At 48.0% G+C, this 24,749-nt stretch overlaps 1 protein-coding gene across 2 annotated transcripts in view; it reads left to right on the forward strand.

Moving 5' to 3' along the window:
- SPRED2 (sprouty related EVH1 domain containing 2) overlaps positions 1-19,944 on the forward strand; it is a 122,594-nt gene extending 102,650 nt beyond the window's left edge. For both annotated transcript variants that reach the window (XM_066378132.1, XM_066378133.1), the window contains 2 exons: positions 14,168-14,317; positions 16,728-19,944. In XM_066378132.1, the coding sequence (XP_066234229.1) occupies positions 14,168-14,317; positions 16,728-17,393 (816 nt within the window). In that variant the 3' untranslated portion in view covers positions 17,394-19,944. The remainder of the gene's footprint in view (positions 1-14,167; positions 14,318-16,727) is intronic.
- Positions 19,945-24,749: the final 4,805 nt, after the last annotated feature.

A 24,749-nucleotide genomic window follows, 5' to 3' on the forward strand; every position in this document is an offset into this window, starting at 1 on the left:
ACTTGCAATTCGGCACATGCTGTTGCTTTTGGGATGTCGTCAGGGATCTCTGTCTGGCCACTTTTTACTGCAGTGGGTTTGCCTTCGTTGTTCATGTTTCAGTGGTAACATCACCACATGACATGACAGTGTCAGCTCTCCCAGACCTGTCCCAAGTTCTCTTGCAGTCTTCCCTCAAATTTATGGTGAATACCTCTCTGGTTTGTCTGAGACAATCCTGGTTTTAGTACTGAAAGTCCCTACTCCTGCAAAACACCTAATCCTAGGCAAACCCTACTCAGAGTCCTGAACACAGTCCCCTCCCTGGCATGAGGGAGAGCCTTGCTGAGGAGTAATTAAACATCTGAGAGGCAAGGCCTCGAGGCTGAGTTGAGGTTAGGCCTCTGCGCGCTGAGGCAGGAAAGGGCTTGGATATTTTCACACAGCTTGAGTTAATGAGATATAACTGGAGACAAAATGATTTCTCAGCTTGCTGCTTCATTTACCTACTGGGCTTCTAGAAGTTAATTAACAAATCGTTCATTGCATGCCTGCTGTGGGCTTGGTGCAGTGAGATGCATTTTCAAACTCTTGGCCTTGACCTACAGTATGAAATATGTTTACCTTGTAACCTGGAGCACACACACGTCCAGAGACACCTAAAGCCGGATTGTACTTCTTGTACTTCATGTTCTGCATTATGATTTTTTTCTCTTCTGTTTCATTTTCTTCCACTTTTGATTATGAAACTTTTCAAGCACATAGGAAAATCTAAAGAATGATACGATGAACCCTGTATATGCTACACCTATATTCGGCAGTTGTAGCATTTTGCCCCATTTGCATGTGTGTGTACTTACAGATGCCTGCGCGTGCGCACACACATATATTTTTGCTGATCTGTTGAAAGTAAGTCACCTCTAATTACCTCAGCATCCACCTCCTAAAAATAAGGCATTCTCCTACACACTCACAACACCAGTACCGTACCTAAGAAAATCCATAGGAATCTCATATCTAATAATTCCCCAGTAGTTCCTCAGGTGTCCCATGAGTATCTTTTCATTTCATATTTTAAAATACTGGTTGCTGACCTTTAAAACTTGCTTTGTAATAGACTCATCATGCAACACTACTCTGGGAATAGAGTGGTGTGTGAGCCATGGCTCCAGCCCTCGTGCAGGTAACAGGATAGTTTGGGCAGAGATGAAGTTGACCGTAAGAGGCTTAGAGACTGGCACAGACGGCAGAGTACTCTGAACCCGTGTGCTTTGGGAAGGTGGTCAAAGAAGACCACGAGGAGGTAAGGCTGGACTTGACCTCGGAGGCATTTGAACAGGGTTTCGGAAGTAGCTTCAAGTCTGGCAGCCACACGGTGAAGGCGGAAGCGGGGATGTGCATGGTGAGTCGCCTGAATAGAGCGGATCCCAACCTGACGTGAACAGAGCGCGTGTAGGGGTTTCAGGAAATGGACTCAGCTGTCCTTCCATGGAGCGGCTGGCGTGAGGCGGCTCTGAGCAGGCTTCCTATGGTGCGCCGAGCAGATCCTCTCAACAGTTGGCATGTTGCTTACATCTGTTCTTTTGTCACGTTTCGAGAGACAAACAACAGCAGGCGGGTTAAAAGGTGGCTTCCTATGCTCCAGAGTGAAACTGTCATTCACAGCTGCTTCCCAGCTACCTGCCAGAGGGGAATCAGGAGAGGGCAGAAGGAGAGGGCCGATGGAAGCCAGCATCCCTCCTGCTTTTGGCCTTTAATCCACAGGAGATCAGTGTGCTGCTCTAGGGTAACACCAGATGCCTGGAAGAAGTGTAGAAACAGCGCTGCTGCTTCCAGACACAGGAGCTCCCTGGAGAAGGAGCCCCCTTAGCTGCATTCCCTGAAGCCTGATGTGTATGGCCAGTTGCCTTCATCCCGTTTGTTTACCAACAAGGGACTGCTAATATATAGTACCTCCTTTCTCAAGACAGCCCCTCATTAGGCCATTGACTCTTAGGAACACACCCCTAAGGTGTGTTCTGATGATGGGAGGGCCAGCAGTGGCTTAGGCACCAGGTGTCCCGTGTGCTCACAAGTGCCCTTTCGTTAGACTTTCTGTCCTGAGACAGCGAGTGAGACGTCTGTGAGCTGGAGCTGGGGGAGTGAGCGGCTGCGTCAGCGCCCGTGGAGTCCACAGCTTCCCGCAGCGTCTTGCATTCTAAAACTTGTGTTGGTGAGGGAGATGTTTAGAATTTGAAACTCATTTATCACTGAAAGAAGTGGTGATAAGACCCTCTTACACTTACAATTGACTGTAACCATGAGAGTTTTCTGAGAGAACCGCATGTGTGTAGGCAAACCTGCAGAGCCGTCACTCGAGGAACGAGGGTGTATCTTCTGTTTCTGCTGTGGAGCCAGGGGCTTCCCTCTGCTCCTGGGGTTCAGAGGCAAGCAGGACGTTGTGGACAACATACTGACGCGCAATCGGTGTTAGAGGCTGAAGTTGAGGGAGGGCTACCCCGATGCCCTGTCAAGTAGTTGTCTGACTTGGGTGCTCAACACTCGCCAACCCTAATGGTTGTTACCCCCAAAACAGCTTATCCACCTGACTTCTCAGGGTGGTACAACCATGATGCAGTTCCTCAAAGTCAAATTAGTGCCCTGCTTAGTGTGTGCACACCCGTCCACACCTGCCTGCCCTGCACCCGTTCCCAGGGCCCACGCCGTGCCGCCGGTGCTCCCCTGGCTCTCCTTGCCCGTCCACATCTCCTGCCTGCCCTGCACCCGTTCCCAGGGCCCACGCCGTGCCGCCAGTGCTCCCCTGGCTCTCCTTGCCCGTCCACATCTCCTGCCTGCCGTGCACCTGTTCCCAGGGCCCACGCCGTGCCGCCAGTGCTCCCCTGGCTCTCCTTGCCCATCCACACCTCCTGCTGTGCACCTGTTCCCAGGGCCCACGCCGTGCCGCCAGTGCTCCCCTGGCTCTCCTTGCCCGTCCACATCTCCTGCCTGCCCTGCACCTGTTCCCAGGGCCCACGCCGTGCCGCCAGTGCTCCCCTGGCTCTCCTTGCCCGTCCACATCTCCTGCCTGCCGTGCACCTGTTCCCAGGGCCCACGCCGTGCCGCCAGTGCTCCCCTGGCTCTCCTTGCCCGTCCACACCTGCCTGCCGTGCACCTGTTCCCAGGGCCCACGCCGTGCCGCCAGTGCTCCCCTGGCTCTCCTTGCCCGTCCACATCTCCTGCCTGCCGTGCACCCGTTCCCAGGGCCCACGCCGTGCCGCCAGTGCTCCCCTGGCTCTCCTTGCCCGTCCACATCTCCTGCCTGCCGTGCACCCGTTCCCAGGGCCCACGCCGTGCCGCCAGTGCTCCCCTGGCTCTCCTTGCCCGTCCACATCTCCTGCCAGACCACCTCCGGGGCCTCCTGCTGAGCAGCCGTCCTGGCTTTCTGAGTTTGGGCTGTTGACCCATTCGTGTGTCCTCCTGTTTCTCCCTTGGCCAGTTATGATTGTTGTCCCTTGTTTAAAATCCCATAGCACTCTGTTGTTTGCACTTTCTTGCCACTTGAAAGCCTGTCCCTTTTTTGGCTTTCACATCTTACTTGCTGAGTGAATGAATCTTCATCAGTTAGAAGCGGGTTTTTCATCATTTTCATCTCTGCAGCCCTATAAAGCTTTGTGTATAAATGCCCAGTAAGTAAATGGGAGATCTGAACCCCAGATACAACAGGTTCAGATAATGTCATGTCATTCGATGTCATTTTGTGATCACATTGGTGAGACAGTGTAGGAACTGAACTCTTGTGGATGTCAGTTTAGCCTATGGTAAAATGGGCTTCGTTATACATCATTTTGCTTAGAGTTGTAGAACCTGTCAATGGTGTCAAGTGAGGATTAATGTATAGTGTGTAAAATCTTAGGTTTTCCTATTTTACTCATTTGCTTTATTGTAACCTTGAGAACCCTTTACAGGTAGGTGATCTGAGGGAATCTCAGTGACTGTGTGTCACGTTTTCTAGCTGTTTTGTGCTCAGTCTGTGACTAAGAGTGGTACCGCTGGCTGTTAGCCACCACCAGCTTTAGGCTCCTCAGGCTTCCTGCCCTCTCGTCAGCTTTCTCTCTTGCCGCATAGGCCTTTCCCGGCCCCTCAGCTACAAACATTCATCCAGGTGAACACAAATACCTAGGTGGCAAGGCCGTGCCTAGCACTAAACACGGATGTGTGAGAGAATTCCAGGGCCTGAGCCATTGCTACACATTTGCTAGATGAGTAATGAAAAGAATTAAAACAACAACAACAAAAGGTTAGCATTCTGTAAATTGCTAAACTCACACTCCTGTTGGTACATCTGATGGACAGCTTTTCGTTTCTCTCACTTCCTATCTGGGGAGACTTGAAGGAGGACAGAATGGAAGGACCTCCGGTCTGTTCCTCCGCTGTGCTTTTGTCTTTGTGGAGTTGGCCCGTGTCAACGTGAGATGTGAACAGTTTAGCTGTGGGTAAGCTGCGCAGCTTTGCTCCCCAACTTAGAACTGACTTCCTCCCGGATACCTACACGTGAGGCCTGTGAGGCCGGAGGGTTTGGAACCTGCAAGGAAGGGGATTCTTGGGCAGAGAGAGTAGAGAAATGAACTGTCTAGAACTAGAGAGGTTCTGGGTTTTAACGTCACTTAATGAACAGTTTTCCAAATTACTGTTGTTTAGGGTTTGGTCCATTTAAACCTGGTGATTTGTTCACTGCTGCAGAATTCTAAAGTTATATTAAAATGTTATTAGCATCTTCACAGACAAGGATCATTTTAATGGGATCTTAGAAGAATTTAGTCGTGGCATGCATATACTCCAGGAGCAGGCTAACCCAGATCTGGTCAAGTGTCGCTGCCTCCGCTGTCGCTGTGCTGAGTGGCTGGATTCTGGCTCTGAAGCTGAGGGATTAGGGAACTATTTGCTTTATAGAAAGAAACTTGAAGGTATATAAAATGGCTAAATCATCTTCCATAATAAGCAGTCCTTAAATAATATTTAAATCTGCAAGTCAGGAAATGGTAAACCACATGGGATTAAAAAAATGGAGACAAATACAAGAAGAGGCATCAGAGGTGAAAGTGTGTTTATTTCTGTAAGGAGCAAGAAGCTGAGATAGAAATGGGTGAGACTGCTCTTTGAGTTAGTAAGTAATATATGTGCATGTGTTGGGGTTTTTTTTGTTTGTTTGTTTGTTTTTTGGGGGTTTTTTTTTAAATAAGGGGTTTTACCAGAAGGGGAGGTGAGAGGTCAAGGGAGAATGAGGGATCAAGACAGACACCTTAGTCGCAGCAGTGAACCGTGAGTCCCCAGCCAGGAGTTTAGAGATTGAAGAGACATGGCAGAGGTGGACTCCTGTGGCTCTAGGTACCCTTCTTGCTGTTGCATTCTCTGCCTGGTGTTAGGGAGCAGTGTGTCCACTGTGGAAATAATAATGGCACATTAAAAGTAAGGTAAGCTGCAGGAGGAGTTAGTTGGACATTTATTTGCCTTGCTGGGTGGCGAGGATTGCTCTAAACAAGCCAACTGCTTAGAATTATAGGTCTTGGAATTGGAAGGGATTTTGAGTTCTTATCAGACAGGTCAGACGGGGACTTGCCTAAGATCTCACAGCTTGCTCATAGTGGAGGAGCAGTGAATACTATCTCCCTACCTTTCCAGTTCACTGCTATTTTTCTCTTCCCCGTTGAATACTTATATTTAGGGCCTTTCAGCTGTGTTATTTTTTAAATAACTACCAAATGTACAAGTTTTATTTTAGAGTTTTCTTAGACCCCAGTTGGAAAGGGGAGAAATATGAGAATAAGTATGTGACTAATGCCCATGTGGCCCATTCATGTGATGGCCTTGGAGCCTACTTAGCAAGTATTACAGTCTGGTCCCTAAGATGGCAACTCGAAGCCTGACCATAGCAAGGCCTGCCTACCTTACACATACATGTATAGGGTTGAGCCCTTTTTTTTTTTTTTTTTTTTTTTGGTTCACCATCTATGTTTACTACCACCTAAGTATTGTTTCTGGATTTGAGCAGCCCTTCTTAATCAATTATTCACAGTTAAGCCCCAGCACCTTAAGGTATCCATCCTTATATAATGAGTTAACTTTTTCTGTGCACCTAGAATGGTACGGTGTACTGTCCTTTGCAGAATTGAGAAGAGTCATTCAATCATTGTTTTTGGCTCTGAATTCTCTCCTAGAACCCAGTTGGAAAAGGCTGGTCTTTGGATTGCAATTTGGTGTTTTGCTGTATTTTATTAGGTGGGCAGTCATCCTTTACACAGGAAAAATGTCATGTCTTTTATGGCATCATCGGCCTCTAGCCATGTTTTGCCCAGACTGGAAAACTTGGTCCTTCCTCATGCCCTGCACTTGAACCTTTGACATCCTGTTTATTACAAGCTGCGTTTTATGACTTTCTGGCTATTCAGAGCAGTTGTCCTGAACAGTAGCCCAGACCCCGCCCATCCACCCCAGGTGTTGTCTAAAGCGTTGTTAGATCATGTGGTTTATACCAAAGTACTGAGAAGCAATTCGTTTTATCCTTGACGGGTTTTTTTTTGTTGTTGTTGTTTTTTGTATCTTTCTGAAGCTGGAAACAGGGAGGCAGTCATACAGACTTCCACATGCGCCCGACCGGGATCCACCCGGCACGCCCACTAGGGGGTGATGCTGTGCCCATTGGGGTGTTGCTCTGTTGCGACCAGAGCCATTCTAGTGCCTGAAGCAGAGGCCACGGAGCTGTCCCCTGTGCCCGGGCCATCTTTGCTCCAATGGAGCCTCGGCTGCAGGAGGGGAAGAGAGAGACAGAGAGGAAGGAGAGGGGAAGGAGTGGAGAAGCAGATGGGCGCTTCTCCTGTGTGCCCTGGCCGGGAATTGAATCCAGGACTTCCGCACGCCAGGCCGACGCTCTGCCACTGAGCCAACCGGCCAGGGCCCTTGACGGGCTTTTGAGTACAGTATTTGAAAGTTGTGCTTGTTTTCATTTTTAATTAAGTAGAAAAACAAAGTCATTGACTTTTGTAATTTTTGAGATTTCAATTATAGACGCAGAAGAGTATAGAATACCAGAAATTTTTCCTTTTCTTAAAAGAGTTTTTCCACCCAATCCAGCCCCAACAAACATTAAAACTGAAGGCATGTCTACAAAATGGAGTTCACTTACTGCTTTTTTAAGAGAGTATTTTTACAAGCTGAAGTGGTGTGTGACCCCTGAGCGTGCAGAGTTTGGAGGTGAGGGAGAGGCCTGAATCCACACTTGGTTCTGCCATTAGCTGTGATCATTGATCCTTTGAACACAAAACCATCACAGTGTGGACGCATTTCCTTTGAGTCTGTCCTTCCCAAGGAAGGGAAGGGAAGGAACAGTGGTGTGGAGCTGTCCCTGGCACTGCGCCTGCATTACTGGCTTTGGTCCTCACACCCACCCTGTGAGCTACACATGGACACTTCATTTCTGCAGCAGAAACCGCCCAGGCTCGGAGAAGTGACGTGACTTGCGCTCAGGCCCACACTCTGCTCACCCAGAATACAAACCCAAATCTGCTTGCTGCCTCTCAGAGAACATTAAGAAAGTATTTATTCAATACATTTTAGTAAATTTTACCTATCAAACGTACCAGATACCCCCCTTCATTGCAAAAGAGCCACCTAAATGGTGGAGTTTTCAACTAGGGCGTTGGCTTAAAACCTCATCAGCCTCTTCACTGGAGGCATGAGGATCCCCTGTCTCTCCATGAAAGCCCCGCCCCGTCTCCTTTCAGGCTCTCTGATCAGAAATGTTTCTGCTGTCTCCCTCCCGTTGGAATGAAGGGATTGGGAGAGAGTAGGGTGGGGGGAGGGTAAAGAGAAAATGGATTGAAATGTAAAATCTATAAAATGTAGCGAATGAAATTAGTGTATGGTGGTTTATTGAGAAAGGCAAATGCCTGACCAGGCAGTGGCACAGTGGATAGAGCATTGGACTGAGATGCAGAGGACCCAGGTTCGAAACCCCGAGGTCGCCAGATTGAGCGCGGGCTCATCTGGTTTGAGCAAAAAGCTCACCAGCTTGAACCCAAGGTTGCTGGCTCCAGCAAGGGGTTACTCGGTCTGCTGAAGGCCCGCGGTCAAGGCACATATGAGAAAGCAATCAATGAACAACTAAGGTGTTGCAACATGCAATGAAAAACTAATGATTGATGCTTCTCATCTCTCTCCATTCCTGTCTGTCCCTGTCTATCCCTCTCTCTCTCTGAAAAAAAAAAAATGTGTTGGGAGGGACAGCCCTGTGCTTTGTAGTGGACACCAGACAGCAGTGTCCCCTAGCCACTGCTGCCGAGACCGAGCTCTACGGCATAGGTGGCAGGAGGTCTTGGGGATAGATAGGAGCTGCCTTATCTTCTAGATGACAGTTGTCAGGTTCACATTGCATAGATGAAGATCTTTTTATCCCATGTGGCTAAATTAAAGCAGTTAACTGTGTGAGGCTTCACCAAAAGCTCTGACATGCTCTCCATTTCAGGAAGCCCAAAGGCATCTCGCTAACGCTCCCACTTGTGTCTGTCTTCATATGCACATGGCATCTCAGCTCTTTACGCTGTGGGTAGGAGGAGGCGATTGTTTCCATTTTACTAATTCGTAGAGCCCACGGTCAGGGCTACCTAAAACTCGGCCTTCCAGCTCCCAGCCCTCAGCCCTTCCAGGGAAGCTAAGTGTGGCATCAGAGTCTTCTTTTGTGTCAAAATTTCTTCCACCTAACTTCAAAACTGAGAAACATAAAAGTCTTTTAAACATGTGGGAATTTTCTTTTTGTTGTTTTTCCCCCCCAGTGAAAGAATGCCCACCTTATCTATTCTCTGGGTCCCTGAGAGGGTAGTGCCCCAGCGTCTCGGACAGAGTCCCCCCCACCCCAGCAGCTGCTGCTGAGACCCAAACTGCCTGCTGGGGGGGGGGGGGGGGGGGGCGTAAACGAGCATGTGCTGGCCTGGCTGGTTTTCTGCTCTGCTTGCCTCTTTGAAACAGGACACCTGGAACCAGTATAGGCCCTTAGGACAGGTGAGCCAGTGCTACCTGTTCCCAAAGACCTGTTGGCAAAATGGGTGACAACTTCCTGTTTACCAGAGAAAAAAGGATTGGTCACAGGCCTGTCAGTCTGATAGATACTGAGAAAGAAGGTATGCTTTGCTGAAGAATTTGAGACAACAGCCCATCCAACACCCCCCACCCCACCACCACCACCACCACCACCAGATGGGAATTTTCTGAGGCACTCATCCCTCTGGTTTTCTGTCTCCTGAGAGGCAAAAGCAGCCTGGAGTTTTATGTGGTCGGTCTAGTCGCTGAGCCCGAGGTAGAGAGGAACGGCATATATTTATATGTACTGTGTTTGTGCATACTTTCTTAAAAAAATAAAACGAGAACCTCTTGCAATAGGAAGAATGCATCAGATGTTGAGATCTATTTTGGTGGTGGATTGCAGTAAAAATAATATGAATTGTGGTCATAACTACTAGTAAGCCAACTCTAAAAATACAGACAGCAGAAATTCTACTTAATCATCTGGGTGAATCCTCTGGCTTTTTTAGGCGGAGTATGGTGATGACTTACTTTCATTACTTGTTTTTATTAAAGTATAGCCGACATATGTCCCGTGGCTCTTGAATCAGCTAAACAGCAGTCTTTTTTAAAAAATGTTTATTTCTATTAACTTTAGAGAGATGAAAAGAGAGCGAGCACGAAATAGGAACATCAATCTGTTCCTGTATGCGCCCTGACCAGGGATCGAACTGGCAACCTCTGTGCTTCAGGACGACGCTCCAACTGAGCTACCTGGCCAGCACTAAGCAGCAGTCTTAGTCAAACCCTTCTGACCTGTAATAGTCTTAGGAGGGAGGAGGATTACACATAAAATTGCGAGAGCTCAGATAGACCTTGAAGGTCATCAGTGCAGCCCCTTGTGGTACACACAAGGCAACTGAGGCCCAAAGAAGCTAAACCACTGAGACAGATGGCCTGGCCTGGCATCGGGGTTTACCATTCCCCTCTGTATAGAGCTCTTCTTGCTTAACATTTCTGTACGACTCCTGGATGGTGTGGCCAGGCTCCTTAAGCAATTTCTTAACATGATGTTCTCTGGCCTATTTAAAACACCTCAGCCTGCTGGCCTCCTGAAACGGCTGCTGGGTGGGCCTGGGGACCCAGGGTGATGAAGTGGCTGTACTTACTTGTTTGCTTGCCTCTCTGGAGGTGGGTTTCATCCCATTTGTCTCCATGCCAGAGGGAGGAGAAAACTGACAGTTGCCAGCCTTCTCATAGTCTCACCAATAAAATCATTAGGAGTCTCCCACTCAGGAAAGCTGTAAGCCAGGTGCCCCTTAATAGTTCCAAGTGTCCTTGAAAAAACAGCCCTGGGCACACCTTTCTCTCCCAGAGCCACTGTCTGCCAGCTGCTATGGCAGAGAGAAAAAGAAACATCAACGTATTGTTCCACTTATTTATGTATCCCTTGGTTGATTATTCTATGTGCACTGGCCAGGGATCGAACCCTCAGTGAACCTGCAAGCTTGGCATATCAGGACAGTGCTCTAACCAACTGAGCTAGCGGCCCGGTCGGGTGCAAGGCAAGTTTACAACGCAGGGGGAATCTGAGTTGAAGGTGAAGCTCAGATTAGTAGGTTGGTAGGTGTGTCAGTAGCCTGTGCACACAAATAGCAGAATGATGGTGAAGAATCTAGTTTGTGAATGTGTGTACACACGTGCACTGCTCAGGTGGCTGCTTTTTACTGTCTGTGTGTGGAACCCGTGAGCAGAGTTGGATCAGAGCTGCCTGTGGGTAGAAGGTGTTTCCCCTCACTGTTCCTGGAGATGCCCTGATAGTACATTCTTTTTGTTTGTAGGTCACACTCACTACTTTGCAAGAACTGTCTTATAGTAGAAATAAGCCAAGGCTTCCAGTGGAGCCTCTCTGACACACTCTCCCGAGTCCAGACCAACTCAGAGCAGCTGGGCGGGAAGGCTACAGACTGGGCCAGGCCATACCGCTAGCACAGCCCGCAAGAGTGGTGAACTGTGGGCATGCCTCAAAGTTTTCTGGCTTTTCCGCTCCTTTGTATAAACCTGTCATTAAATTAGGAGATACTGAAAGGCCTTCCTCAGTCACACGTTCAGGAAGCTTTGCATTTGACTCCGTGCAGTGGGAAAGAGCTGTTTGGGACTAGGGAGGATGGATGGGGGTATTTCTGATGGCTCATGAATACTAGGAAAACTGGGTATGCCTTATTTCTCAGAATGACTTTCTACATATTGTTAACCTGGACATGGGGTGGATTAGGGTAACAGCTGACTAATACAGAGGTGACTGATGTGTTAACTGGCTTCTGAGAACTAAATGTTGAGTGCATATCACCACGTTCAATACAAGGGTAGCTTCTGACCTCAGAGAGATGACTGTCCAATGTGTGTTGGATAAGAATTTAACCCTTGAAATCTGAATCATACTGAAGGGCCCTTATCTGCTCATTCAGGAAGTATTTATTGAGATCTTTGGAAACCTTTGTGTTGTGACAAGCCATCCCCTTATCTCCTGGGTTTGTATCAAGCAGGATACGCCTTTTTACTCAGAGAAGTACTTTTGCTGAGGTTAACACAATAGCTCTCAGAGTAGGCACTGGAATGGGCTCACCTGACCCTGAGAAACAGCAAAGCGGGTTCTGAAATCCCATGGCTTGGTGCTGGGGGCCGCATTTCAGCCCGCTCTGCAGAGGCTGCCCCCCAGCCATCAGGGCCCTGCCTCTCAGCAGCTCGTCTCCCTGTGTGTGATGTGGAGATGACATGTTACTTGCGACCATGTTCACACGCAGCCTAGGCCGGGTACACATTCACCCAACATGAGACTATTACAAGTTCTTGGCTTTATTGTTGTCTGATCAACAACAACCCATGTGTTATAAAGTGGGTGAGAGTTGGAGGACAGGCAGAGTTTAGATGAAAGGAAAAATTCTTGTGTATCAGCTTAGTTTCTTTCAGTTACTGGGATTTAATAGTAATTTCCCTGAGTTCTGAACCAATTGAAGGGGGTAGCTAGGAGACCCTTTTTGGTCCTGGCTAACAGCTGCAGGGAGTAGATGTATCAGGACCTGCCTCACCAGGTACTGGATCTCTGCAGGGTCCCAAGAATGACTGCCAGCACTTTCTGTCTGCCAGCTGGGTGGCTGGCTCCCGAGAGGCAGAAGAGGGAGGTGGTGGCTGCAGGCCCAGTTCCACTCCACCCATTGTGGAGAGGAGCGAGGGTCAGAGAGAGGCTGGGTGTGGCGCAGGCGGAGCTGCTGCCTCAGAGCTGGGTCGCCAGGGAGGGAAAGTGCGTCCACGTGGTGAACCCAACACTTCTGGCCTAAGTTACCAAAGGGTGGATCAGGATTCGGGCTTGACTGGATCCAGAAGCTCAGATGGTACCTGGGGGGACTGCCTTCTCTGTTTTACTTCATTTGGTCCTCAGAAGGTGCTTGCCCTCTGCCCTCATCATGATTCCAGGCTTGTAAGGGCCCTGAGATCTTGAGATAAAGACACCGTCTTTATTAGAAATAAGCGTCAGCCCCGCATCACTGGACCAAACCAATTAGAAAACTCTGGGAGGGTTGGGCCCTCTGGACAGAGGCTGCACATGTCCACCAGTTTTAAGAATTGATAGTAGTTGTGTTGCATAATGGAAATGAGTCTTCTTTTTCCTAGATACCTAGAGTCCATTTTTCTGAGCATTTATGACTTTATAATTGAGAAGGGGGAGTAAAAATAACTTTTGTAAGTCTTTGTTTTAGCCTTGCCTTGCCCCCAAAAGGATTTATGACACTAACAAAAGACATGTAAAATAAAAATAAGCAAATGAGATTAAGGGGATATAAGAGCAACAGCCAAGGAGGAAGAAGTTCCTAGATGTTTGTCAGAAATAAGACACTAGATGCAAGAGGGTCCTAGCTCTGTGGAGGTGAGCAGGCGGGCGGGGAGTCAGGAGGGCCCTCGTGTTAAAGGTGGCTGTCAGCTACATGTCAGTCTTTTCTGAGCATGTGGCTTGTGGAGAGTGAGCACCACCTGGGACCGCCTGGCCCCCTTCACTGAGTCTAGGTGGCAGCATGAAGCGTTCAGGTGGCTGGGATAGTGGGACACAGTGGGTCCCCTATCCTCTGGCCACATCCATCCCAACATCTGATCACTGCCTGGAAACGGCTCTGCACTCACCTCCTCCCTGGCGCGGCCTTCGTCCCTCATCTCGCTTCCAATTTAAACTGAATCCCAAAGAGTGCCTCCAACCAAAAGATTTTTTTTCTAAAGAACTTCTTTCTGGGAAACCGGTGCCCATGATCCGCAAAGTACCCATATTTCTGAGTCCTCCCCAGGCTAGGATTAGCCCCACAGACACACATTTCTGCGTGTTTGCATCTCCCCTGCTGGCCAGAGTCCCTTGGAACAAAGGCACAAATGGGACGCCATTCTTTTTTTTTTTTCTTTTTTTTTTCTTTTTCTTTTTCATTTTTCTGAAGCTGGAAACAGGGAGAGACAGTCAGACTCCCACATGCGCCCGACCGGGATCCACCCGGCACGCCCACCAGGGGGCGATGCTCTGCCCATCCTGGGCGTCGCCATGTTGCGACCAGAGCCACTCGAGCGCCTGAGGCAGAGGCCACAGAGCCATCCCCAGCGCCCGGGCCATCTTTGCTCCAATGGAGCCTTGGCTGCGGGAGGGGAAGAGAGAGACAGAAAGGAAAGCGCGGCGGAGGGGTGGAGAAGCAAATGGGCGCTTCTCCTGTGTGCCCTGGCCGGGAATCGAACCTGGGTCCTCCACACGCTAGGCCGACGCTCTACCGCTGAGCCAACCGGCCAGGGCAGGGACGCCATTCTTGATCAGACTGGGATGCACCAGTGGGAGGCCTGCTGTAGTGAGACCTTCCCCAAAGCCTGGTCACTACTCCCACATTTGAGAAAACAAACCCAACTTTCCAGGGTCTGGCAGCTGATTTCTCTGCCCGCTGAGCCAACCACATCGTATTTAGACAATCGCACCCTTCAGGGGTCCTCCCACTACCCACAACCAGGATAAACTCAAGATTTCGGGAAGTCCAGCAAGATGCCGCAAGCGGGGGTAGACGGCATGTGAGAGTGTGGTGTGTGGGTTTGGTTTTTGTTTTTTCAAATTAACTCTTGGTTATCTCCCTCTAAACAGACAGCTACAGACAGTTCTTCTAATTCCTCTCAGAAGAGGGAACAACCTACACGGACAATCTCCTCTCCCACATCCTGTGAGCACCGGAGGATTTATACCCTGGGCCACCACCATGACCCATACCCCACGGACCACTATCACCTCGAACAGGTCAGCGGCAGTCTCGGTCCTCTGAGGTCATCGGGCTAGATGGCTCCCAGTTCTGGGATGGCTTCTTCTGTGCTACTTTGTGCCACCCACCCCATATCGAAGGTGGTGGTGGCAGCTCACCCTTACTTAGAGGTTTCTGTGTGCCAGATACTGTACTTGAGCTCATTTAATCCTCACAGATCGCCCCATGTGGCAGGTCCGGCACCCCTAGTTTACAGATGAGGAAGCTAAGGCTTAGAGGGATGGTCCCTGGTAGAAGGAGGTTCGAATGCAAGTCTGCTCACCCAATGAGCTATGCTGCCTCCCGCGTCCCTCTGTCCAGAGGGCCTCCCAACTGTGTGAAGGCCAGAGCCACGTGCAGGACTGAAGACTGCTGTACCCTTGGCTCGTGCGCCCGGGCATCTCGGGCTGCAGGCCCGCGCTTGCTCAGGGGGTTGTAGCCGAGTCTGGAATTCAGTGATTCAACAAATATTTACCAAGCGGCTGTTTTGCAGAGCAGGTTCCCAAACTGTGGGGCATGGACTGGAGCCCATGTAGGGTGATGTGGCCACTGGTCTGCTTTGGAAAGAGAAAAAAGCATGATTAACATAAAGCTAGAGTTACATGACTTTTTACAAATCATTTTATTGTATGCTTCCCAATAGTTTGGCATTAAATTCTTTTTCATTTTTTAAGGGAGAGATGGGAGATAGTGAGACTCCCTCATGTGCCCCAACCGGGATCTACCCAGCAACCCCTGTCTGGAGCAGATACTCGGACCAGTTGAGCCACGGGCTGCGGGAGGGGAAGAGAGAGGAGGAGGAGAGGGAGGGGAAGAGAAGCAGATGGTCACTTCTTTTGTGTGCCCCAACTGGGAATCGAACCTGGGACATCCATACGCCAGGTCGACACTATCCACTGAGCAAACTGGCCAGAGCCAGCATTAAATTCTTTTTTTTAAAAATCACATTGTGGTAGCAATAGGTAAGAACTGACTTTCTGACGTTTCCTTACTTTGTAAAATAAAAAATTAGCAAAGCCTTTGTCAGCTCCCAAGATTTGTTTTGAAACCCGACAGGATTGTTATTTTCCAAAGTCCAGAATCTGACAGGAATTAAGGCAAAGTATGAGAAGTGGCCCCTGCTCATAGTCTGGTGGGAAGTGATGGGTAAATCTAACTGCCATGTAAAAATTCTATAATTATTATAATGATGACAATGGCAACAGGTATCAAGCACATCCTGTGTGACAGGCACACTGCTGACACTGCAGAGATTTTTCTCTTCATTCTCCCAACAGCCCTGTGCAGTTTGACTCAGTGAAACTGAGTCTGGGGCTCAGCAACTTGCTAATAACCTGCACAGCCCAAATTTGACTCCAGTGGGTTTGCTCAGAGCCATGCTCTCTGCCCCTTGAAAAGCCTTCATGTCAAAAGGACTTCTAAGGTGGAAAATCGCATTCTCTGCCACTACTGAGACGACCCATGCAAGGCAGTCTTACCTGCATCTAATCGGTTCCAGTTGACTCGGGCTGCCGACTGGCCAGGACACTGTTATAAACAGTAGCACAGTAGCAGGACTGCCTGCAGAGACAGCTCTTTGCCCTAAGGGAGAATGCAGCTTGGGTTTGAGGGTTAGCAGGCATTTCTCTGGGTCTCAGCTGCCAAGGCCCAGATTCCAGCTCTGCTGCTCACTAGCTTTGAAAATCCTGGCAGGATCCAAACCCAGGCAGCCAGCTTCTGGAACCTGTACTCTTACCCTTTTCTGTCTGGGCATCTTATGTTCCCAACTAGATTACAAGGTTCTTGTGAGCTTTCTAGTCCCTGGATCCCCCCCCCCCCTTTATTTTTTACCATGACCCACTGCATTTTACATGGTGACCCCGAACGCACATATTGTATATACACAGTGAAAAGTACCCTCATACATGCAGTTGTGCTCCAGCTTCTCATCTGTTTCACTTGGGGGGGGGGCGGGGCGGGGCTGGTCTTACAAAAGAGAACACACTATACAAAACCAATGTAAGCTGTTAGAAATCAGGCTAGCAGTCACCCTCCCCTAGGGGTGGGCGGTAAGTGAGGGGGCGGTCCTCCTATGAAGGACGCTCACCTGCCTCCTGACCTGAGTGTGTCTAGCTTCTAAAAATTCAAACTCTGTTCTTAAAATGTGCGCACTTTCCCGCAAATATAGTAGCCCTTTAACACAAAGGGGGGCAGTGTAAAAGCTGGTCGCAACCCATTCAGTTGATTTCCTGACCCAGGAATGGATCGAGACTCACAATTTGAACTACATCTTTGACCCACAAGGTATTCAGTAATTACAGGATGTGTCAGTTTCTTCAAGAAATGCCTTTGTCAAGATGAAAGGTGCATGCTAGATTTTCTCTTTTTTCGTCACTGCTATAAAATACTGTCTCTCTTCTCTCGGGGCAGCCAATGCCAAGGTCCTACCGCCAGGTGAGCTTCCCAGACGACGACGAGGAGATCGTGCGCATCAACCCCCGGGAGAAGATCTGGATGACGGGCTATGAGGACTACCGGCACGCGCCTGTGCGGGCCAAGCACCTGGACCCCTCGGAGGACTCGGACTCCTACGTGCGCTTCGCCAAGGGCGAGGTCCCCAAGCACGACTACAACTACCCCTACGTAGACTCCTCGGACTTCGGCCTCGGCGAGGACCCCAAAGGGCGCGGGGGCAGCGTGATCAAGACCCAGCCCTTGCGGAGCAAGTCCCGGCCGCGGAAGGAGGACGGGGAGCGCTCCCGGTGCGAGTACTGCAGGGACATGTTCAACCACGAGGAGAACCGGAGGGGCCACTGCCAGGACGCGCCCGACTCCGTGAGAACTTGCATCCGCCGGGTGAGCTGTATGTGGTGTGCGGACAGCATGCTCTATCACTGTATGTCGGACCCCGAGGGCGACTATACAGACCCATGCTCGTGCGACACTAGCGACGAGAAGTTTTGCCTCCGGTGGATGGCTCTTATTGCCTTGTCATTCTTGGCCCCCTGTATGTGCTGTTACCTGCCCCTGCGGGCCTGCTACCACTGTGGAGTGATGTGCAGGTGCTGCGGGGGGAAGCACAAAGCGGCCGTGTGACTCGCGTCCCTCCCTCCCCTCCATCCACAGCCACAAGGGAACTTGTCTCCTACACACTCTCATCCTCTCTCCCGGGACCTGGAGGCGCCGTTCAGGCCCGGGGAACCCGCCCGGTGGACTCTGCTCCCCACTCATCCCTGCGCACAGTGTTCTAAAGAAAGGAACCTCCGCATAGACTCGCGTGTATTAATCTATAATCAAGCTAACTGTCTTATACCTGTATTGAGTTCCTGCCTTTCCTCCCCACCTCTTCCAGTTCAAAGGCGCCTGCAGTCGGAACTGCTGATTTGTTGGGTGGGTTTTGTAGTTGGTTTTTCCAAGAGCATGGAAGACATATATTTCTCTGGGCTCAGCTTGCCTGTTGCTATCCCGCATCTCCGGGTTCCCGCGAAGTGTGATGTCAGAATGATGAAACCCAACCAGAAGTATTTAACCTGCAGTTAATTATTATGTCTAGGAGGTGAGCTAGTTAACAAGCTTCTACCACAAAACAAGATCGCTTTAACTTCTCTAAAGCCAAATTTCCCATGTAAGCTGCAGTTTCTATCTTGAACCCATCACCATTTTCTGCCTCCCACCCCAAATATTATATAAATATATCAGTTCCTCACGATGCAAAACATTTGCCCGTAAAATGACTGAGAATTGAGCCTTAACTTCAGATTAACTTGTGAGAATCAGGAAAATTCCTTAAACTGTACCACATCCTCAGGTCAGGGGCCAGAAAGGAGATTTTAGATTTCTCAGAGCCTCCCAATACCCCTAAGGTAGAACTTTTTTAAAGGTGTGTTGCCACCACTTCTAAAAATTTAGCAATATTGGAAGAAAATGCTAATAAAGTAAGAAATTTTGCTCATTGTTTTGGAAACAAAATACTCTCTTCAAATACAAACCAGTGTTGAAAACACTAAGGTTCTCCTAAATAAAACTATCGGAGCCCCGGCCACCCCCTGGCCTCCAGTGTCAATTTTCTGATAACCAGGGGAAATTTTAAACATCATAAATTTGAGGAGTGGTGGGTTGCATTTTGTTCGTGGGTTTGGGTTTTTGTTTTCCTTTCGGATGCAATTTCATGTCACCAGATTCTTCATTTATACTTGGAAAAAACAAGGCCATATGTAAAAACCCTTCCGATGCCTAAGTGTCTTTCTCCTGCAACTCCAAACCCAGATTTGCCATTTGGTGTGCACAGATGGTTGGGTCAGCAGGCTGGGTCTACCTGTTGCCTTGCCACATGGGAGGCTTCGAATTAGCTGCAAAAAGAGTATTTTTCTAATCTATTGCAAGGAATAGCCAGATCTTAGGGCAGAAAGAAGGAGAGTGAAAAGTAGTTTACCTTTACCGAGCATGGTACAATCAGATCGTCCTGGAAAACATAAGGGACAGGTGTGTCCACACTGGCTGGTCTTCCCACCATGGTCTTCCTGCGGTAACTGCCAGCAGAGGGCACGCCTGACCCCTCTCCCCCTACTGCCCCCACCCCTTCTCTACTGCACATAGGACATCAGTCTTCAAGGAAAGGGGCTTTTTTCCAGTCTGCCAATTGTACTGGGGAAGTGCTGGCCACGCCTACCTTCATCGAAAGTTTTTAGCTTGTCTGAGAGCCCGTTGCATTTATTTAGTCAGACATCAGTGTAATACCCACTGTGCTTGATTGAGTCGGTCGGTAGACGTTTTCATTTGTTGGAGTGACTGGTTTGGCCTTTCAGTCTGGAAAAGAAGCAGCGAGTTGTCAACCTGGTGATGGAAGAACAGAGAGCCGCTTCCCTGCCTGGAGAACATCTAGAAAACCTCAGCCAGCCTCCAGATGTTGTTGAGAGACCACAACCCCTCCCCAAAACCCCCCGAGGTTTCTCCTCAAGGTCTTTCTCAAGGTCTCCTCTACAAAGCACAACACTAATGTATGTTTTGTTAGACCTCAGTTCAAGTGCCCCTATTTATTTCAGTAAGAACACACATACCCCAGCTGCTTCTTGTTTGTTGTCTCTACTTACCTGTTTCTATCGTCCTGCACCCCTTGTTCAGTTCCACCCCTTTGAAGAGCTATGCTAGTGAATCTTACTCTGCATATACCTTTTGGTTCGTGAAGGCAGTGGTTAAGGGCACAAGGACAGCCATGGGGACATTTATGTAAATACGTCTCTCTCTAATTGCCACACTGCAACTGAACAGTGTGTAGTATTTTCCCAGTCAGCTTTGCCATACTGACGTCAATCATTTGAGAGAAATTATTCAAATTTTATTTTTGTATCTGTGGTAACAAAACATTAACCAAAAGATTGTCTATTTGGAAGCTTCCCCACCCCAAGCTATTTGCTCACATTAACAAATTAAAGTGCCTGAAGCATAATTCATTCTTTACCTGTATACTAAAATCCCTGTTGTATTGATTTTTTTATAATAACCCTTTTTACCTCTGTGTAAAAAAATATGTATACAAATGTATGATGTACATTTTAAGTTCTTAACTTTTTTTTATGGTTTCTAATATGTATGACCAATGTAGCCATTGCTTTAAAATGTACTGTGTAAATATAAACACATCCTATGAGATCGCTGGCTTCAGGCTATTTGTCTGGCCGGAGTTGGGGTGGCATTGGAGCCTCTGCAGACATGGGGGTTCTCCCACACAGGATGGGAAGGGGCTGCTTTTGGTGAAGGGTGGAAGGACACAGGTCTGTTACAGTGAGGCCCTTCCCATCGGAGGTTCTGTCATATTCCCAAGGGGAGACTGCGCTCCTGCGGCTCAGATGCCTTGAGTGCAAGGATTGCTGCATGTCACCACCCGGGAACACCCCTTCTCCCCAGGCCTGGCTTCCCCCACGCGTGCTCCTCTGAGGGAACAGCTGTACTTCCTCCGAGCTGTTTTCCACCAGTTCCTGCTGAACCGTGTGTGTGTGGAGTTAGGAAAACAGTCTCTTACTGAAAAGAGTTGTTAAAGCTGCGGGACCCTTGGTCTCCTCAGAGTGGCTCTATTTCGGTGACGTGGCTCACTTTCCCTTCCCGCTGGGTTCTCTGGATGCTCAAGTTACAATTGACAGTCCTTCGAGGAGATCCAAGTGTGCAGTCTTTGTAAGGGTCACAGAGGAAAGAAAGTGTTAGCTCCCTCTTTAGAGAACAGAGTAGAGGCCTTACAAAGAGAGGTAAGACCCCTTCATCTTGGTTTTAACTCCTCCAGAAAAGAAGGACTCCCAAGCCACTGGGGAAGGTAGAGAGCAGTCGGAGGTGCTAGAAGTTAGCGAGAGGTGGTAGGGAGGTTACTGGAGAACTTAACGAAAGCCGTTTCGTTAGAGTAGGAGAGGCATTAACCAGATTATAGTGGGGTGAAGAGTCAACATGGAGGAGGTAGGAACAGCGAATCTAAAACATTTTTTCAAGAAGTTGAATAGTAAAGAAATAATGGGATTGCTCTGAAGTAGAATTGGTGAATTAAAATAATTTCTGCCAAAACAACATGTACGTGTTTACTTTGACAGTCATGAATAAACTGTTCTGATTTAGAAATAAAAGAGAGAATGTCGAAGGCCCCTCCAGAGCTGCAGCGAAGAGCCCTAAACTTTTACTTGATCCACATGCCCCAAGGTCCGTCCCTCCTGCTGTCCCTGTTCACAGCTGAAGAACTGAAGTTCAGAAAGAGTAAGTAACTAAGTGGACAGTGCGGTCACCTGAGACAGAGACTGAACCGGCCTCAGCTCAGGTGACTGACTGTAGAGCTCCTTACCCACCTCACTCTGGGACTTGCCTCCCTTCCTGTTTTCAGGCTCAGAAAGGGAATCAGTCAAGTCTTCCCTGTCCTTTTAGGCTCTGCAGGCTGTGTCAGGAACGGCCTGTGTATCTGGTACCCTGTGTGCTCAGCCAGCAGCTGGGCACACACAGGTCATCTCCTTTAACCCTCTGCAGAGTAGATGGTGTCCTTCCATGTTATAGGTGAGAGAGCAGGTGTCAAGAAACTACATTAATTATATCAAAGCCACTAGATAGTCTCTGTCATTATTAGCCATTAGCCCTTGGGCAAGTGACCACCTTTTTGAGTACAGTACAGAGGAGATGCTTCCAGAATGCGAATTTCCTTCCTCAGTTCCTCCTTTATTCTAGAAAGGATAGCCTCTTTTCAAGCACAGGAAGCTGAAGCCATTGTGGCTATTTTGTACATATTTAGGCCTATAACTTATCTGCTGAGATTTCTTTTCTTAACCACGCTGCAGTTCTAACTTAGGTTTTGGTTCCTTGCTATCCTCCCAAATATGTTAAGTGAGGGCCACAGAAGAGTGTTAGGCTGGCTGGAGGCCTCGGGAGCAGTGAGACAAGAAGGGCATTACATAATGATAAAGGTGTCAACCCAAGAGAATATAAAATTTGTAAATAATTATACACCCAAGAGAGAGACCTAGATATACAGAGCAAATATTAACAGAGCAAAAGGGGAAAATAGCAGTACCATAACAATAGGGACTTTAATATCCCACTTTCATCAATAGGTAGATCATTCAGCAAGAAAATAAAGAAACAGTAGTTTCGTTTATACCGATCAGAGAGCCTTAATAGATATACAGAACATTCCGTTCAAAAGCAACAATACAGCCTGACCAGGTGGTGGTGCAGTGGGTAGAGCATCAAACTGGGATACAGAGGACCCAGGTCCAAGACCCTGAGGTTTCTGGCTTGAGTGCGGGCTCACCAGCTTGAGCACAGGGTCACTGGCTTCAGCATGGGATCATAAACATGACCCCATGGTCGCTAGCTTAAGCCCGAAGGTCACTGGCTCAGCTGTAGCCCCTCCTCATCAAAGCACATATGAGAAAGCAGTCAATGAGGTGCTGCAATGAAGAACTGATGCTGCTTTTTTTTTTTTTTTTTTTTTTTTTTTTTTGTATTTTTCTGGAAACGGTGAGCGACAGACAAACTCCCGCATGCGCCCGACCAGGATCCACCCAGCACGCCCACCAGGGGGCGATGCTCTGCCCACCAGGGGCATCGCTCTGTTGCATCCAGAGCCACTCCAGCGCCTGGGGCAGAGGCCAAGGAGCCATCCCCAACACCCGGGCCATCTTTGCTCCAATGGAGCCTCGCTGCGGGTGGGGAAGAGAGAGACACAGAGGAAGGATAGGGGGCGGGGTGGAGAAGCAGATGGCGCTTCTCCTGTGTGCCCTGGCCGGGAATCGAACCCGGGACTTCTGCACGCCAGGCCGACGCTCTACCACTGAGCCAACCGGCCAGGACCAGAACTGATGCTTCTTATCTCTCTCCCTCCATGTCTGTCTGTCCCTATCAGTCCCTCTCTTTGACTCTGTCTCTGTCACCAAAAAAAAAAAAAAAAAAAGAGCAACAATACACATTTTTCTCAAGTGCATGTGGAATATTCTTCAGGATGGATCATGTTAGGCCACAAATCAAGCTTTAATAAATTAAGAAGACTGAAGTCATCAAGCCTCTTTTGTAATCACGATGATAGAAACTAGAAATAAAAAAAAAGAAAATTCCCAAATATGTGAAGATTAAATAACCTGCTACTGAACAACCAATGACTCAAATAAAAAATAATAAAAAAAAAACACCTTAAGACAAATGAAAATGGAAATATAACATACCCAAACTTATAGGATACCCCAAAAGCAGTTCTGAGGGAAGTTCATAGAGATAATGCCAACATTAAGAAACAAAGAAGATCTCAAATGAACAACATAACTTTACACCTCAAGGAACCAGAAAATAATAAGCTCAAGTTAGTATAAGGAAGGAAATAACAGATCAGAGCATAAATAAATTAGGAACTAAAACAACAATTTAAAAGGAGCAATAAGCCTAATAGCTGTTTTTTTTGGAAGATAAACAAAATAGACAAACCTTTAGCAATAGCCACCAAGAAGAAAAGAAAGGACTCAAAATCAGGAATGAAAGAAAAGACATTACAACTGATGCCATAGAAATGAAGGATCATAAGAGATGACCATGAACAATTACATGCCAACAAATTGGATAATCTATATCAACTGCATACATTTCTAGAAACATAACAACTAAACCTAACAAGACTGAATCAAGAAGAAAAGGAAAATCAGAACAGAGTTATAAGAGATTGAATCAGTAATCAAAAACACCTCCCAAAACACCGAAGTCCATATGGCTTCAGTGGTGAATTCTACTAAACATTACTAACCCTTCTCAAACTCTTTCAGAAAATAGAAGAGGAGGGAACACTTCTAAACTCGTTATACCCAACATTGCACTGATATCAAAGCTCACCACAAGAAAACTACAGGCCAATATCCCTGATGAACACAGATGCAAAAATCTTTAATTAAAAATATTAGCAGGTCCTGGTCGATTGGCTCAGCAGTAGAGTGTCGGCTCAGCGGGTGAAGTCCTGGGTTTGATTCCCAGTCAGGGCACACAGGAGAAGCAACCATCTGCTTCTTCACCCCTCCTCCTGCGTTCCCTCTCTCTCTTTCTCTCTCTCTCTCCCCCCGTCCCCCCTCCCACAGCCATGGCTCATTTGAGCAAGTTGGCCCCAGTCACTGAGGATGGCACCATGGCCTTGCCTCAGGCACTAAAATAGCTCAGTTGCCAAGCAATGGAGCGGTGGCCCCAGATGAGCAGAGCATCACCCCATAGGGGCCTTGCCAGGTGGATTCTGGTCGGGGTACATGTGGGAGTCTCTCTCTGCCGCCTTGCCTCTCAGTAATAATAAAAAAGATATTAGCAAACCAAATTCAACAATACATTAAAAGGATTATACATCATGATCAAGTGGGATTTATTTCAGGGATGCAAGCATAGTTAAACACAAGCAAATCAATGTGATACACCACATTAGCAAAGTAAAGGATAAAAATCTTATGATTATCTCAATAGATGCAGAAAAAGCATTTGACAAAATTAACATCCATTTATGATTAAAACTCTCAATAAAGTGGATATAGAGGAAACATAACAACTGAAGCCATGTATGACAAACCCATAGGTAAATCATGCTCAACAGTGAGAAGATGAAAGCTTTACCTTTAAGATCAGAAACAAAACAAAGATGCATACTCATGCCTATTAATCTACATAGTATTAGAAATCCCAGCCAGAGCAATTGGAACGGAAAAATAAAGGCTTACATATTGGAAAGAAAAAGTAAAACAATCACTATTTGCAGATAGATAGATAGATGATAGATAGATAGATAGATAGATAGACTGCCTAACGATTCCACCAAAAGTTGTAAGAATAAAAAAATTTCAGTTAAGCCTGACCAGGCGGTGGCGCAGTGGATAGAGCGTCAGACTGGAATGCCGAGGACCCAGGTTCGAGACTCCGAGGTCGCCAGCTTGAGCGCAGGCTCATCTGGTTTGAGCAAAGCTCACCAGCTTG

This window comes from Saccopteryx leptura, chromosome 3 (genome assembly GCF_036850995.1).
Source record: "Saccopteryx leptura isolate mSacLep1 chromosome 3, mSacLep1_pri_phased_curated, whole genome shotgun sequence".
Classification (NCBI taxonomy): Eukaryota; Metazoa; Chordata; class Mammalia; order Chiroptera; family Emballonuridae; genus Saccopteryx; species Saccopteryx leptura.